The sequence below is a fragment of the Myxine glutinosa genome, chromosome 8 (assembly GCF_964187855.1).
Source record: "Myxine glutinosa chromosome 8, kmMyxGlut1.1, whole genome shotgun sequence".
Classification (NCBI taxonomy): Eukaryota; Metazoa; Chordata; class Myxini; order Myxiniformes; family Myxinidae; genus Myxine; species Myxine glutinosa.
In genome coordinates this window covers 102,755,151-102,770,976 of record NC_136268.1, presented here as the reverse complement: position 1 = coordinate 102,770,976, position 15,826 = coordinate 102,755,151, and the positions used below count along the sequence as shown (strand labels likewise).

The window sequence follows — 15,826 nt, the reverse complement described above, 5'->3', positions numbered from 1 at the left end:
CATTTTGTAGTCCATTGTAGAATTTAAATAAACACAAATGCAAATTTCACATGTGGAAAAAGTAAGTACACCCTTGGCTCTAATAGGTGGTATTGCCCCCTTTGGCAGAAACAACCTCAAGTAGGCGTTTCTTATAACTGTCTACCATTCTCTGACATCGAGTGGGAGAACTTTTTGCCCACTCCATACAGAATTCTTTCAGCTGTGCGATGTTTGAGTGGTTTCTTGCATGCACAGCTCGTTTCAAATCCCCCCACAACATCTCGATGGGATTTAGATCCAGGCTTTGACTTGGCCATTCCAGAACCCTCCATTTCTTTCTTTTCAGCCATTCCTTGGTGGATTTACTGGTATGCTTAGGGTCATTGTCATGTTGCAAGGTCCACCTTCAGTTGAGCTTCAACTTTCCGACAGATGGCCTCCCATTATCATCAAGCACCCTCTGGTACAATGAAGAATTCATCGTGGATTCTATGATGGTGAGCTGCCCAGGCCCTGATGCAGCAAAGATGCCCCAAACCACAATATTTCCACCACCATGCTTTACAGTTGGTATCAGGTTCTTGTGGTGAAATGCTGTCTTTGGTTTTCGCCAAACATGTCTTCTGGTACTGTGGCCAAATAGCTCTATCTTTGACTCATCTGTCCAGAGCACATTGTTCCAGAAGTGCTGGTCTTTGCTTCAGTGTTCATTGGCAAACTTTAGTCTTGCCCTGATGTTCTTTCTGGACAGCAAAGGTTTCCTCCTGGCACACCTCCCATGTAGATCAAATTTGTGCAGCCTCTTTCTAATGGTAGACTCGTGCACTTTGACATCAACACTGGTAAGAGCTACCTGTAGGTCCCGTGATGACATTCTGGGGTTCTTAGAGACTTCTTTCAGCATCTTGTGGTCTGCTCTCGGGCTGAACTTGCTGGGGCGGCCTGGCCTGAACAAGTTGGCAGTTGTTTGGAATCTTCTCCACTTGTAGATGATCTTCCGGACAGTCGAATGATTGATTTCAAATTGTTTGGAGATCTTGTTAAATCCCTTCCCAGTCTCGTAGGCATATATAACCTTCTTTCTGAAGGCCTCAGAGAGCTCTTTTGATCTAGGCATGGTGACGCCGCACACTTCAACAACAAAGAGCAAACCAGACTAAATGTCTGAGGTTTAAATAAGACAGGTTCCTCCAAGATCTTCTCTAATGATGTTCTCATCATTTGCACCTGAGCTGGTGCACCTGATTCTAATGTTAGGTATTTGAAGTAGTGATAAATGTAGGGGTGTACTTACTTTTTCCACATGCGAAATTTGCATTTATGTTTATTTAAATTCTACAATAGACTACAAAATGTAAATGTTTCATGATATTTGTTATATTATATCACCTTTATCTTTCAATATTGTTAAAATGAAGATCAAATAGCTGTATGTTGAAATATGTTGAAAAAGTCAAAACTTTACATGGGGTGTACTTACTTTTTCACGTGACTGTATAACCACGATATCTAAAAAATGTTGTGGACGGATTATGCCAAAACTAGGTGGATGAGTGGCTGGATGACATCAGTTTGCAAGCCCAGTAGATTTTGGTCAGGTCCGAATCCAGATCCGGCCTATCGGTGGGATACAAGATATAAACTGTTCAGCCCAGGCTGAGGTATGCTTTCTACTGAGTGACGTAATGACGTTCTAGTTATTTCCTACGTTTATGCTTCACTCGAGTGCTGAATACACCACCCAGTACAAATGCATCTACGCCGCCGAGGAAGAGGTGCGTCTTAGCGTTGCCTAGCAACCCATAAGAATGCAAACGGTCATAGCTTTTGACGTATTTACATAAAAAAAATTAGTATCTTTCTATAATTCACCAAATGTCCATCCGTCTGTCTGTCCGTCCGTCTCTCCGTCCGTTTCAAGATACCGAAAAAACGGCTGAACCGATCGCAACAATATTTTGGGTGGCTAATCCTGGGATCCCCTAGAGTAAAATAGGCTATATTGTTTTTTCAATTCCAGCTTTGGCCTCCAGCATTTTCAGGTTTGGACTCCTGCATTACGTTATTTTCCTGGGTGCCGCACAAATGGCTGCACTGATCACTGCACAGCTGCGCTACAGAGCTGCACCGATCGGACTCGGTGACCTCGGACAAAGACATTTTATAAGGACATGGGTTGAATCCCTGCTTGAGAGAATGCCAACTAGCTGGGCGGCTTAGCTAAAAAATTCGGATCGATTGTGCCTTTACCCTTAAAAGCATGAAACTTGGCACATGGCTAGAATACCCGAAAAGAAAGATTTTTAGTCCAGGGGGCATCCCCAATTTCACCCCATATGGCGGCCATCTTGAAATCCAAGATGGCCGTCATACAAGACCTATTTTGATGAATATCTCCATAATTAGAACAGATATCAAAATGGTTGAAGTGCCTATACCTACATTTTTAGGGTCTAGGAATCCAATGGCAACATAAAATATTCAATAGTATATGGCAGCCATCTTGAAATCCAAGATGGCCGCCATAACAGACCTGTTTTGATGAATATCTCCATAATTAGAACAGCTATCTAAATGGTTGCAGTGCCTACACCTACATTTTTAGGGTCTAGGAATCCAATGGTAACATCAAATATTAAGCAGTATGTGGCGGCCATATGAAAATATTAATTTTGCATAGTATCATGCAAACTGGGAAAGCACATAAATACTCTTACCAGGTTGGCATTCTTCTGTGATTTAAAGCGTCCATGAAAGTAATTATTTTTTTAACGCTGATGCCAATTTTCTGGGTCAATGATCAAATGAAAACGTAGAATATTGGTTAATGTGTGGCATCACAAGATGGCCACCATCTAGGGACCATTTTTATTCACGTCGTATTATGTAATGCATCAGAGTATTGTAAGATATTCAGGCCTAGGTTTTGGTTCAGTGGTCAAGAAATCTTTCTTTCAATCTTTCTTTCAGGAACTTTCACCATCAAGCACACAGATGCCAGAAGTGACATGTGTCATACTTGACGGGGCAGTAATTGTTCAAAAGCTAAAGCCCGATGTTGGCACAGTCAAAACATTTGGCGAATATGCCGAAAAGGTCTTCATCCCATTTGTTTTCTCACAGTACAAATCTGCAACCCGACTTGATCTGGTGTGGGACCGTTACCTACCCGACAGCCTTAAGAGCATGACCCGTGAAAAGCGTGGCAAGGGGGTTCGCCAACGAGTAGATACCTCAGTTGCAATTCCTGGACCGTGGCAGAACTTTCTTCGAGTTGATGAAAACAAGCGTGAACTCTTCAGCTTCCTTTCCAATGAAACAATTAAATCATTTGAAGACCAGCGCAAGGAGCTAGTTGTCACACTTGATACAGAGGTTCTTACTGCTCCACCACGCATTGATCTAGAATCACTCTCCCCGTGCACTCAGGAAGAGGCAGATGGTCGGATGTTCCTACATGCTGCTGATGCAACACAGAGAGGGCATAGTAAGGTCCTCATACAAACTGTGGACACAGATGTTGTCGTGCTTGCAGTTACAGCATCCCAGAAGCTTTCAGTGATAATATGGTTACAATTTGGGACAGGCAAGAACATGCGATTTATCTCTGCACATGATATAGCCACAGCTCTTGGCCCTGAGAAATCTAAAGCCCTCCCCATGTTTCATGCACTAACAGGGTGTGACACTTCATCAGCGTTTAATGGGCGTGGAAAGGTAACTGCATGGAATGTATGGGAATCATTCCCTGAGCTCACAGAGGTACTAGCAGAAATTTGCCACCAGAGCACAGAGATAACTGAAACCTGCATGAACGTCATTGAGAGATTTGTTATTCTGTTGTATGATCGCACAAGTACTGCTACTGACATTAACATTGTACGAAAGAAACTGTTTGCAAAGAAGGGCAGACCTGTGGAATCAATTCCACCAACACATGATGCCCTTGTGCAGCACGTAAAGCGGGCAGTATACCAAGGCGCACTATGCTGGGGACAAGCATTGCATGCTAAGCCTGATCTACCAAGCCCCACTGAATGGGGTTGGCAAAAAACGTCTGCTGGCCAGTTCAAACCAATATGGACAACACTTCCAGAGGCTGCAAAGATCTGCAATGAACTTGTTAAGTGTGGGTGCAAAAAAGGATGTACTGGTCGTTGCCGGTGTAAGAAAGCTGCACTTCCCTGTACTTCTCTCTGCGCATGTGATGGAGAATGCAGCAAAGACTAGAAAACCACAAGATGGCACAGTTACAGTCTGCGATGTCATAGACACTTTTAATCACTGAAGAATGCCAACCTGTTAAGAGTATTTATATGCATTCCCAGTATGCATGATACTATGCAAAATTAATATTTTCATATGACTGCTTAATATTTGATGTTACCATTGGATTCCTAGACCCTAAAAATGTAGGTGTAGGCACTGCAACCATTTAGATAGCTGTTCTAACTATGGAGATATTCATCAAAACAGGTCTGTTATGGCGGCCATCTTGGATTTCAAGATGGCTGCCATATACTATTGAATATTTTATGTTGCCATTGGAATTCCTAGACCCTAAAAATGTAGGTATAGGCACTTCAACCATTTTGATATCTGTTCTAATTATGGAGATATTCATCAAAACAGGTCTTGTATGACGGCCATCCTGAATTTCAAGATGGCCGCCATATGGGGTGAAATTGGAGATGCCCCCTGGACTAAAAATCTTTCTTTTGGGGTATTCGAGCCATGTGCCAAGTTTCATGCTTTTAAGGGAAAAGGCACAATTCATCAGTTAAGCAGCCCCACTAAACCCCCTCCCCACCATCACGGTCGTCTCTCCAATTCACAATCCCACGAGATATGCGGAAAGATCAACCCAAAAACCAATTATCTTCTTTTTGATTCTTATATAAACATCATTAAAAGTATATCATGACCCCGGCCAAAGTTCAAATGACGTGGATTTAATCTCTACATGAGAGAATTCCACATAGCTATTTGGGCAGTGTATAAGCTAACAGATTGCTGTCTCCATCGATCTTGCCAAGGCCGTAACACCTATCGGCTCAAAATCCTTTTAACTGTTGACTTGGTAGTTTTTACAATGAAGGAAACATTAACAATGTTGTTAAAAGTTTCTTTTGTGATTAATTTGTGGTTGGAGTTATGCTGTTTGGAATGAAACAAGAGAAAAATGACCAGTGTGGTCACCAGCTGCGACGTGTAGAATCATGAGGATATCCGTTGCAATATGTGCTACCAAATTCGACCAGTCATTAAATCATACGCATGCACTAGCGTCTTTTTGTCTTTCAGTTCTGGTCTTGTCCTTTGTTTTGCGACGCAACATGCTTCATCAACTGATTACATATAATGTATGGACGTGAATGTTATTTCTGTTAATGTTAATGTTAATTCATTACCGTAATGTTATTTATTAATGTTAATTCTGGGTGGCAGAGGGATAATTTGAAACGGGCTTGGTCGGTAGGGGAAGTCCGAGTGTATGCGCATGCGCTATTCAATAATTACACCTAATTTGTGTCAAGTTCTGTGAAACGAGATTGATATGAAAACATTCATGTTGTCTTTGTTGCTAAATTTATTCTGGTTTCTTCAAACAAATCGCGATTTTAGTCCGCGATGTTCTTACCTCATACCAACGCACGTCCGAGTGTATGCGCATGCGCTATTCAAAAAGGCACCCCAACAACAAGAACAACAACGCGGTCCTCTCATAGCGCTGCTCGTCGCAGCTAAAAAGAGATATCGAGTTCAAGTGAATGACGACATGCCGTGATGGTTTATACTTTCTGAACGTGAACTTCGCGGATCGCCATATGCATATTCGCCACGGACCCACGATCGATGTTTTTATACGTGAACGTACCCGTTTGTTTGCGAATACGTTTTTCATGGAAGTCCTTCACGAACTTGCTGTCCATGTCTGACGTGCGACTGAAGGTGCTACAGGAATGTGGAATTTATTGGTTTCATGCTTCAGCATTCGCCGTATCTGCATTTCCTGTTTGCTTCTGGCCTCCCACCTGTGCGTAGCACGGGTATCTCCCTCGTACTTGTAAACTGTTAAATAAAGGGCTCATTGTGCTGTGGTCATTCAGTCTTAATTTGCTTGATTTATTTAGCTGCTTGCAGAATGCATGAAGCACAATCCACTTCGTCAAATATATACAGCTATTTGACGCAATAAATGAAAAAATGCAATAAATGATAACTCTAACAGTTGAGACTTATACTTCACTACCCATCCAGTCCTCGTCGCCGTCTAAACAAACCGCCGCCCAGTATTGTTTCTTCCTCTCCGTCTGCTCCGAGTGAGACCTTCTCAAATGGTGTAAGAGCGTAAAGGTTCACATTTCCTATTTAAGCGGTGTATAAGCTGTTACGTTTGTTCATTCGAACGTTAGTTACATAAATTTTGAAGTTCATTTTGTTGTCTTCGGTGCAAATAATAGAATATCCGAAGCAATGTAATCTGCAGCTCGGCGGAATTCAGAGTGGTTGAAGAATTGAAAACTTTACTCGTTCGTTTAATAATACTGTGGGAGTGATGGTGGTTTTCTGTGTACTGTGTGGTTCGAGTCAAGAGGTCCTCTTGGGTCCTTGAGTTATTTTCCTTCCTGCCTGTGGTCTTCAGCCGTTCCAAACGTTGGGTTGGTAAGTGTTTGAGTAGTCGTGTCGTGTGGCTTTTTGTTTTTATGGAGCGGGAGGATGTGTTATGGTTGCCTTGGCCTAGCTCAGCACAGTAGTCTGAAAATTGGACAGAAGGGAAGAGGAGGAAAGGTGATTGTGTAGTGAACGGAGGAGACTATGGTACATGAGGAGTGGTGGTAATACTAATAGTGGTGATGGTGATGATGACAACGACGATGACGATGACAACGACGATGGTAACGACGATGGTGCTGATGGTGGTGATGGTGGTGATTATGATGATTATGACGACGACGGTGGTGGTGGTGGTGGTGGTGGTGGTGATGATGATGATGATGATGATGATGATGATGATGACGACGGTGGTGGTGACTGTGGTGATGATGGTGGTGGTGGTGGTGGTGATGATGATGACGGTGGTGGTGGTGATGACGGTGGTGGTGATGATGATGATGATGATGACGGTGGTGGTGATGATGATGATGACGGTGGTGGTGGTGATGATGATGACGGTGGTGGTGATGATGATGACGGTGGTGGTGATGATGATGATGATGACGGTGGTGATGATGATGATGATGATGATGATGACGACGGTGGTGGTGGTGGTGATGATGACGACTTATGGTGGTGATGATTTATGGTGGTGATGATGACTTATGGTGGTGATGATGACTTATGGTGGTGATGATGACTTATGGTGGTGATGACTTATGGTGGTGATGATGACTTATGGTGGTGATGATGACTTATGGTGGTGATGATGACTTATGGTGGTGATGATGACTATTATGGTGGTGGTGATGATGACATGGTGGTGATGATGACATGGTGGTGATGATGACGGTGGTGGTGATGGTGGTGATGGTGATGGTGATGGTGATGGTGATGGTGATGACGACGATGACGGTGGTGATGATGACTATTATGGTGGTGGTGATGATGACTATTATGGTGGTGGTGATGATGACTATTATGGTGGTGGTGATGATGACTATTATGGTGGTGGTGATGATGACTATTATTATTGTGGTGGTGATGATGACTATTATGGTGGTGGTGATGATGACTATTATGGTGGTGATGATGACTATTATGATGGTGGTGATGAGTCCTAGACTACAGATTTTTATGTTAAGAAAATAGGCCTTTTATGTTTTGAAAAGCGGAATTTTTTTTTTTTAATGTGAAAAAATCCCGAAATATTTTTTTTCCCCCGTTTTATTCATTTTTTTTTATTATTACCAAGTTTTTCAGAAACCAGTCAAAAAAAGAATAAAAAATGGTAAGCTTTTTCCTGCACAACATTAAGCACTCTGGGCTAGTAAACAGGTAAAAAATGACGTTCAGGTACCTTTATTGCAACCGCATTGTTTGATAAGTAGAGGACTAGAAGAAATTGACAAGACCCTTTTAGGAACGGTTAAAGTAGGTGTTTGAAATCATTATTTTGGTAATGTTCTCCTTGGTGAGGCGGTGTCGGCGGTCGGTGAGGACGTTTCTGTAGACGGAGAAGGACCTTTCCACGTCGACGCTGACGATGGGGCAGTACCTCAAGAGGGGGATGTCGGCAAGCTTGAATCCAGCCGGCACACCAACCTCAGATCCGTGCTGATCTCCATCCAGGATCAAAGCCACTGTCCTCAGCACACCAATGTCGGGATTGCGCTGCAGCACCGCCTTGAACTTGGTGAGCAGGATCTCCTTACGGCAGCCTCGGATCTTTTCGAGCTCCTCCTTGGCCTGATCAAGGAGCTGGAAAGCCTTGGCCAGCTCCATGCCGGCCTCCTCCAGCTGCTTAAGGATCTTCGGGATGAACGACACGTGGGCATTTAAAAAGACCAAACTGAGCTTGATGTCCGCCTTTCCGAACAGGTCCTTGGCACTCCGGATTGCCATCGCGTCGTCATCGTTCAGCTGGTCCACAATGTCCTTGACGGCCTCGAAGTGCTCGGCGTAAAACACCATGGCGTCGATCCACGTCCCCCACCGAGTCAGAATGGGCTCCGGGGGGAGAGAAAGATTGGGCTGCTGCTCCTTCCAAACGACAACACGCGACGGGGCTTTGACGAACACCTTCTTCGTCGTGGCAATCAGGTCGTTGACGTCCTTGAACATTTCCCGGACTGTCTCGCAGACACGGTGGAGCACGTGGGCAACGCAAGTCACATGCAGCAAGTCCGGGAAGAGTTCCTTCAGGGCATGGCCGGCCTTGATCATATAGGCCGCGGCGTTGCTGACGAGGGCCTTGAGGCACTCCGGCTTGAAATCAGGCCAAAGATAGCGCAGCGTGTCATTGACTGCGCGCACGATCTCCCCGGAGTTGGTCTTCTCCAGAAACATGCACTGGACGAGGTGGGGACGAAAGTACCCCTCCTTGGACAAGCGTCCCGCGATGATGTTGGCCACATATCGACCTGCCGAATCGGTCGTCTCGTCGACAGACAGGCAGATGGGCTGCTGTCCGAGGTCGGCACGGATCCCCGCCAAGGCCTCGTCGTAGCACTTGTCGAGGTAGTGCTTTCGAATCCAGCTTTCATCGGGGATCTGGAGAGTGATGTGCTTCTCCAGGAACGACCGGAGGGCAGGGTTTTCCAATTTCGACCATGGGATGCCAGTGGCCAGCATGGCCTGGCACAGCTCCTGAGCCACGACGTCGCACTTGTGCCTCTTTCCGCCACCAAAGTCCTCCATGGTAGCTTGCGTGACCGTCCTCTTCTTCTTCAAGGCCAAGTTGCTCTTGTGGCAGTCTCCTCGGACATGTTGGGCTAGCTCGGACTTCTGTTTCACCCGGAAAGTCTTTTCACAAGCTCGACAGAAAGCCGTGTCACTCGACACGTACTTGAAGGTGGCCCCATCACCGCCAGCGTTGAATTCCTTCAGCCACTTGTCACGAAGAGCAGCACTCATCTTGATAGGAGACTTGTACACACTTTGTGTACACTCTCTCACTGTAGTACACTGCCTCACTGCTGCACATGCTGGGGACGCAATGCACGCAAGTGGACGCAACGTTTTGTTTTTGAGATCGATCGCAGTTAAAAATTTCGAAAAATTCCCTATTTTTTTTTAGCGTTGCCAGACATTTTCGACCAAAAAGGGCATTTTATTTTATTTTTCCCGAAAAAGGGCGAAATTGTTTTTTCCTCCGAAAATAGCAAAATAATTTTTTTGCGCGCAAAAAAGCCGTTTTATGTGAAAAAATATTTTTTGTTTTTTCACATAAAAATCCGATGTGCAGTGATGACTATTATGATGGTGGTGATGACTATTATGATGGTGGTGGTGATGACTTATGGTGGTGATGACTTATGGTGGTGATGACTTATGGTGGTGATGACTTATGGTGGTGATGACTTATGGTGGTGATGATGACTATTATGGTGGTGATGATGACTATTATGGTGGTGATGACTATTATGGTGGTGATGATGACTATTATGGTGGTGATGATGACTATTATGGTGGTGATGATGACTATTATGGTGGTGATGATGACTATTATGGTGGTGATGATGACTATTATGGTGGTGATGACTTATGGTGGTGATGACTTATGGTGGTGATGACTTATGGTGGTGATGACTTATGGTGGTGATGACTTATGGTGGTGATGACTTATGGTGGTGATGACTTATGGTGGTGATGACTTATGGTGGTGATGACTTATGGTGGTGATGACTTATGGTGGTGGTGATGACTTATGGTGGTGATGACGACTATTATGGTGGTGATGATGACTATTATGGTGGTGATGATGACTATTATGGTGGTGATGATGACTATTATGGTGGTGATGATGACTATTATGGTGGTGATGATGACTATTATGGTGGTGATGATGACTATTATGGTGGTGATGATGACTATTATGGTGGTGATGATGACTATTATGGTGGTGATGATGACTATTATGGTGGTGATGATGACTATTATGGTGGTGATGATGACTATTATGGTGGTGATGATGACTATTATGGTGGTGATGATGACTATTATGGTGGTGATGATGACTATTATGGTGGTGATGATGACTATTATGGTGGTGATGATGACTATTATGGTGGTGATGATGACTATTATGGTGGTGATGATGACTATTATGGTGGTGATGATGACTATTATGGTGGTGATGATGACTATTATGGTGGTGATGATGACTTATGGTGGTGATGATGACTATTATGGTGGTGATGATGACTATTATGGTGGTGATGATGACTATTATGGTGGTGATGATGACTATTATGGTGGTGATGATGACTATTATGGTGGTGATGATGACTATTATGGTGGTGATGACTATTATGGTGGTGGTGATGACTTATGGTGGTGATGACTATTATGGTGGTGGTGATGACTTATGGTGGTGATGACTATTATGGTGGTGGTGATGACTTATGGTGGTGGTGATGACTTATTATGGTGGTGGTGATGATGATGATGATGATGACATGGTGGTTGTTGTGAAGGAGGATGTGATGCTGTGTGCTTCGGCGAATGGTGGAGGAACTTGAGGTGGTATGAAAGAATGATGGATACCATCTAATGTGGTTCCTTGGTGACTTATAATAACCTGGAGCTGAACAAATTGTTTGCTTTTGTGCGACTCTGTGTATGTTCTGCTGTGATTCCTACTTCTGTCTCGACCACATCCGGACCCAATGCCATGGGACTTGGAAGGTTCCAGTCAGTGGTCGTGATCACTATGACCTGGGCTGTCTGATGTTCTCACCTGAATACATCTCTCGAAATTGAAACATGTGTTCAGTGTAACCGTCCGTGGTTCTTGACAGGTGTCTGAACGCAGCTTTTACATCTTGTGAAATCGACCAAACAGAGGAAAGCTGGTGATCAGCCATGGAGGAGAACGCTTCGACTTGCGAAGTGAGCGGTTCATCCGAGTCGCTGTCCACGTTGAACGGTGATGACTATGTCGTGGTTGTGGAACAAGAAGAGGACGCCGAGAAGCCGGCACTCAAGGTGGGCACTGGGTCCTCCTGGACACCAAATTATTGAATTGCGAGATTTTCATTTTTATTCTTCTGATTTATAACAAACATGTTTGGTTTAGATCCAGAAGACGCTTGCGTGTGCGCTTCCTCATCACTCCACCCAGATCAATTTCAATTAATTGTACCTCATTCGTTCTTCGGGATAGTCAGACAAAGTTGTCTCATCTAACAATGACAGTTTTATCCCCACGTTTTTTGGGGGGGGGGGAAAAAATCAGGGAGATATTGTAATCGGCTTTGTCTATCTGTGTTAATCCTGTTTTTTTATATCCTGTTTTATAAAATGGCGTCGTCTCTTCATCCTTGCATCTGCATGGTTTTGACAATGGCCGTACTTTTCTTGGATCTATTACTTATTGATCATTATCGTGCTAATTAATGTATAAGTTTAGACGGGTGAACTTGTAAGATATAAACCATTCCAGATGGTATCATTAACATTATTTTTCCAGCCTGTCTATAAGACAGGTAGGTTTTAGATTTTTTACCTGTTCCTTGAACCATTGCACTTGTCCACCTGTCTGTACTGCAAGCATTTGGTGCGATATCATTATGTTGCTTTGAAGTATTCGCCAGAGTGCAGCGGTGGTCGGATCTAAAAAGATCCTCTTGCTGATATAATCCATCGTGACTTTACACGAAAAAAAAATACATTTGAGTTTGAGATGTGTCAAGCTATTTAAACTTCCAGGTGGTAAATTAGGCCTTTCCTTCAGACAGGTTTATTGAGGTCTTAATTATTGCGAAGGACAAAATTGTCTGTTCCGGTCAATCGGACAATCGTTCCTGTCGATCCCTGCATTACCGATGGTTTTACCTGATGTTTACAGATATAGCAATTTATGGTGATTTGTTAACCTCACACATTCCCGAAGGAATACGAAAAGCTATTGTAATCGTGCTGTCAGTCGGTGAGGGTGAGTATGCGAGTTTTCACTAGTTCTCAGATCTACTATAATCTATATAACAGGTGAGGATTTGCATTAAATGCTCCGTTTTGTTGACTTGTATTTGAATCCAAACTCAAAGCCAAGTGAGCAGTGAAACTGGTTGTTGGACTATTTCAGATGTGAACATTTTTTTTTTTTTTAATGCAAATGTTTATTTATTTTTTCCGCGAGTTAACTTTTATGCCTCTGCCGACAAAGTCGCCGTCGGCATTATGTTTTGGTTGTCCGGCCATGCGTGATAGCTTTTAGTTACCGCAATAACTTAAGAACCGCTGAGGGGATCTGAGTCAAACTTGGTACATCTTACTATAATTCACCAAATGTCTGTCTGTCTGTCTGTCCGTTCGAAGGTACCGTAAAAACTGCTGAACCGATCGCAAAGATATTTTCGGTGGGTAATCCTGGGATCCCCAGGAGTAAAATAGGCTATTTAGTTTTCCCAATTTCAGCTTTGGTCTCCAGCATTCTCAGGTTTGGACTCGCGCATAACATTCGCGTTTGCATGACGTTCATTGTGATGCCTTCTTACGTCGAGCAACGGTACCCGCCCTACGGGCGGGGCTTCAATTGGGAGGCTCAAATGAAAAGGCTAAATATCGGAAATTGAAGGCTTTTTTTTCTTTTAAACGATTTATATAAACATCCTTTAAATCTCGATCGGTGCAGCCGTTTATGCGGGAGCAAGTATCACCAGGATGTGGCAGTGTCAGAGTCCACGTTTGCACCGATCGCTGCACCATGTGCCACACAAACGACTGCACCGATCGCTGCACGGCTGCATCGATCGGATGTGGTATGAAGGAGGATCTGCACTTCGGCATGAAGGAGGATCAGATCTAACAGATCGCTGTCTCCATCGATCTTGCCAAGGCCGTAACACCTATCGGCTCAAAATCCTTTTAACTGTTGATTTGGTACAGTTACACGTTTCGGGAATTTGGTACACGTATCGGGAATTTGTTACACGTATCGGGAGTACATACGACACAGCGATTGTGAACACGATTATCGATCACGATTCACAATCACGATCATCACGATCATAGTGTATCGATCACGATTTGAAACACGATGGAATAATATTTACCGATATGAACAGTGATGTGGCTTTTATTGAAATTCTACAAATACTGTTTAGATTTTGATGATTTGCGTGTGATGTGATTCAACGGATGTTTTAGTGCAGCGGCATAGCAAACCAATTGTGCATTTTGTGATGGAAGCACCAAATTTGGCAGAATGATAGAATATTATATGGAGAACATTTTCAGATATGGAACCACTTTGGAATTCACCCCAATGTGGCCGCCATATTGGATTTCAAAATGGCGGCTTAAAATCTTTAATTACAAATATTTCTGGTTCTATACCAGCTACAGCCTTGATTTTAGTGTCTGGATGTACAAACTTGAGGTCAAGGAATTGAATGGTTCTACTTAGAAGTTGATTTACTGACGCCATATTGGATTTCAAGATGGCGGAAATTGATTTACTGACGCTTTTTGTCTGGCACATCGATGGACTCCGTGACCTGCTTAGACAGAAAGCTGAAGAGTTCCTCCTTGTTCTCGTCGACACGGAGGAAACTGTGCCAGTTGCCTGGTAGGAGGGCAGAGCCAGTGACACGTCTGCGTATTCCCTTGCCTCTGTTGGTCCTTGCAGTTGCCTTCAGGCTGCCTGACTTTGCATAGCGGTCCCACACTAGATCGAGACGAGATCGATGTTGAAGCTGTGACATAATGTATGGAACGAATATTTTTGTGGCATAGTCAAGAAATGTTTTGGTCTGGCCTGGGCTCAGCATTTGAACTATTACAGCTCCATCGAGGATCACAGAAGATACTTGTGGTGGGTCCGACTTTGTTTCGACAAGCTGTTCTAAGGGCTGCAACAAGTCAGCTTTGGAACCAAAGCGGAGCTGTCCATTTTGCGAGAGTGCTGGCGGATGTGCGCTGTTCTCATGTTTGAAGAACTGCTCGAGACCCCCATCTCTGGTTTGGCATGCGATGTATAGTCTGGAGAAGAGGTCTGAATCACTCTTTGCAGAGGCTACTTGTTGTTTGCTCTTCTGGGCAGCTTTGACCTTGATGGATGAAAACAACGGGAGTTTGTTGCGTTTGATGACATCATTGAGTGGCTTGGATCTGTCTCCCAGACGTTCCTTCTCAAATGAATGGAACTGATCTCTCCCAATCTGTAAAGCTGTACGCACAGTATCTACAACAGCTGGGCCCAAGATCTCCAGTGTGCCCAGGACCAGCAAATCTGTGCTTTCTTCTTCAAAGGGGCTGCCCATCTCTTCGATGACTGTTGTCAGTGCACGGACATCTTGGACGAACTTCTTCTGCACACTGTCGGTTTGCTCATGGTGGTGGGTGTGCTCTCCCCTTTGGCGCAGTTGCTGTGAGGTCTCAAATTCTGTGATGACCCGAGCAACTTCGGGGCCAGCCACCATCCACCGTCGAAGGGCACTTGGATTTTCAGTTAGGCCCACTGCCCCGCCATCGCCTTTGACCGTGGCATTGTTTTGTTCATGAGCCTGGTCTAGGGAGATGGCGGAGAAAGCATGCCTAGTCTTCTTGGATGTGAAGTGCCCCGCATGGAACTTGGCAGCAACATCTGGGTGTTTCTCTGCAATGCCAACCATGTCCCTGATGTGGACTGGTAACCAGCGAGCATAGTGGATATGGCCCAATGCAGCGAACCATGCAGCTAGCTCTGGTAGGGTGTCCATGTACAGCGTGAAGTTGGACTCTCTCAGTGAACGTATGTAGAGGAGTATACAGAGCTCCAGGTTAAGTACAGTGGCCCAGTACTGAAACTGTGGACATGCCGCTGCTCTCTGGTCACACCATGCCTCGAACTCCAATGGTTCCTCACCTCTTGCAGTTGCTCTTTCGTTGTATATGTCATATGCACGATGCTGCAGTATGTGTAGGGCAGCAACAGTTACTGGTGGGCGCGTCTTGTACGGCTGACGTGAGCTGCACACAAGAAGGAGTCTGCTGTGCCAGCTGTTGCTATCTCTGCCTGAACCAATGCCTGTGTCCAACCGCTGTCTTGCAGCCAGTCTCCTGCTGTCTTCAAAGCTGCCATCTCTGTGTGTAGACCACCCAGCATGACCACAAAGAGATCTTCACCATGTGTGTCTGGCCAGTTCCATTGCACCTGCTTGGCGATCGCATAAAGTGGTTGGTCCAGTGTGACGACGGGTAT

General features: G+C 44.4%; 1 protein-coding gene across 8 annotated transcripts in view; it reads left to right on the top strand.

Moving 5' to 3' along the window:
• The first annotated feature begins 6,306 nt into the window (after positions 1-6,306).
• Positions 6,307-15,826, top strand: part of RABGAP1 (RAB GTPase activating protein 1) — an 83,932-nt gene continuing 74,412 nt past the window's right edge. For 2 of the 8 annotated variants that reach the window (XM_078783604.1, XM_068125002.2), the window contains exons 1-2: positions 6,512-6,648; positions 11,486-11,628. In XM_078783604.1, the coding sequence (XP_078639730.1) occupies positions 11,506-11,628 (123 nt within the window). In that variant the 5' untranslated portion in view covers positions 6,512-6,648; positions 11,486-11,505. Of the gene's footprint in view, positions 6,326-6,356; positions 6,649-11,441; positions 11,629-15,826 lie in introns of those variants that run through there. The other 6 variants (XM_078783605.1, XM_068125003.2, XM_068125001.2 and 3 more) reach the window with 5 other exon arrangements.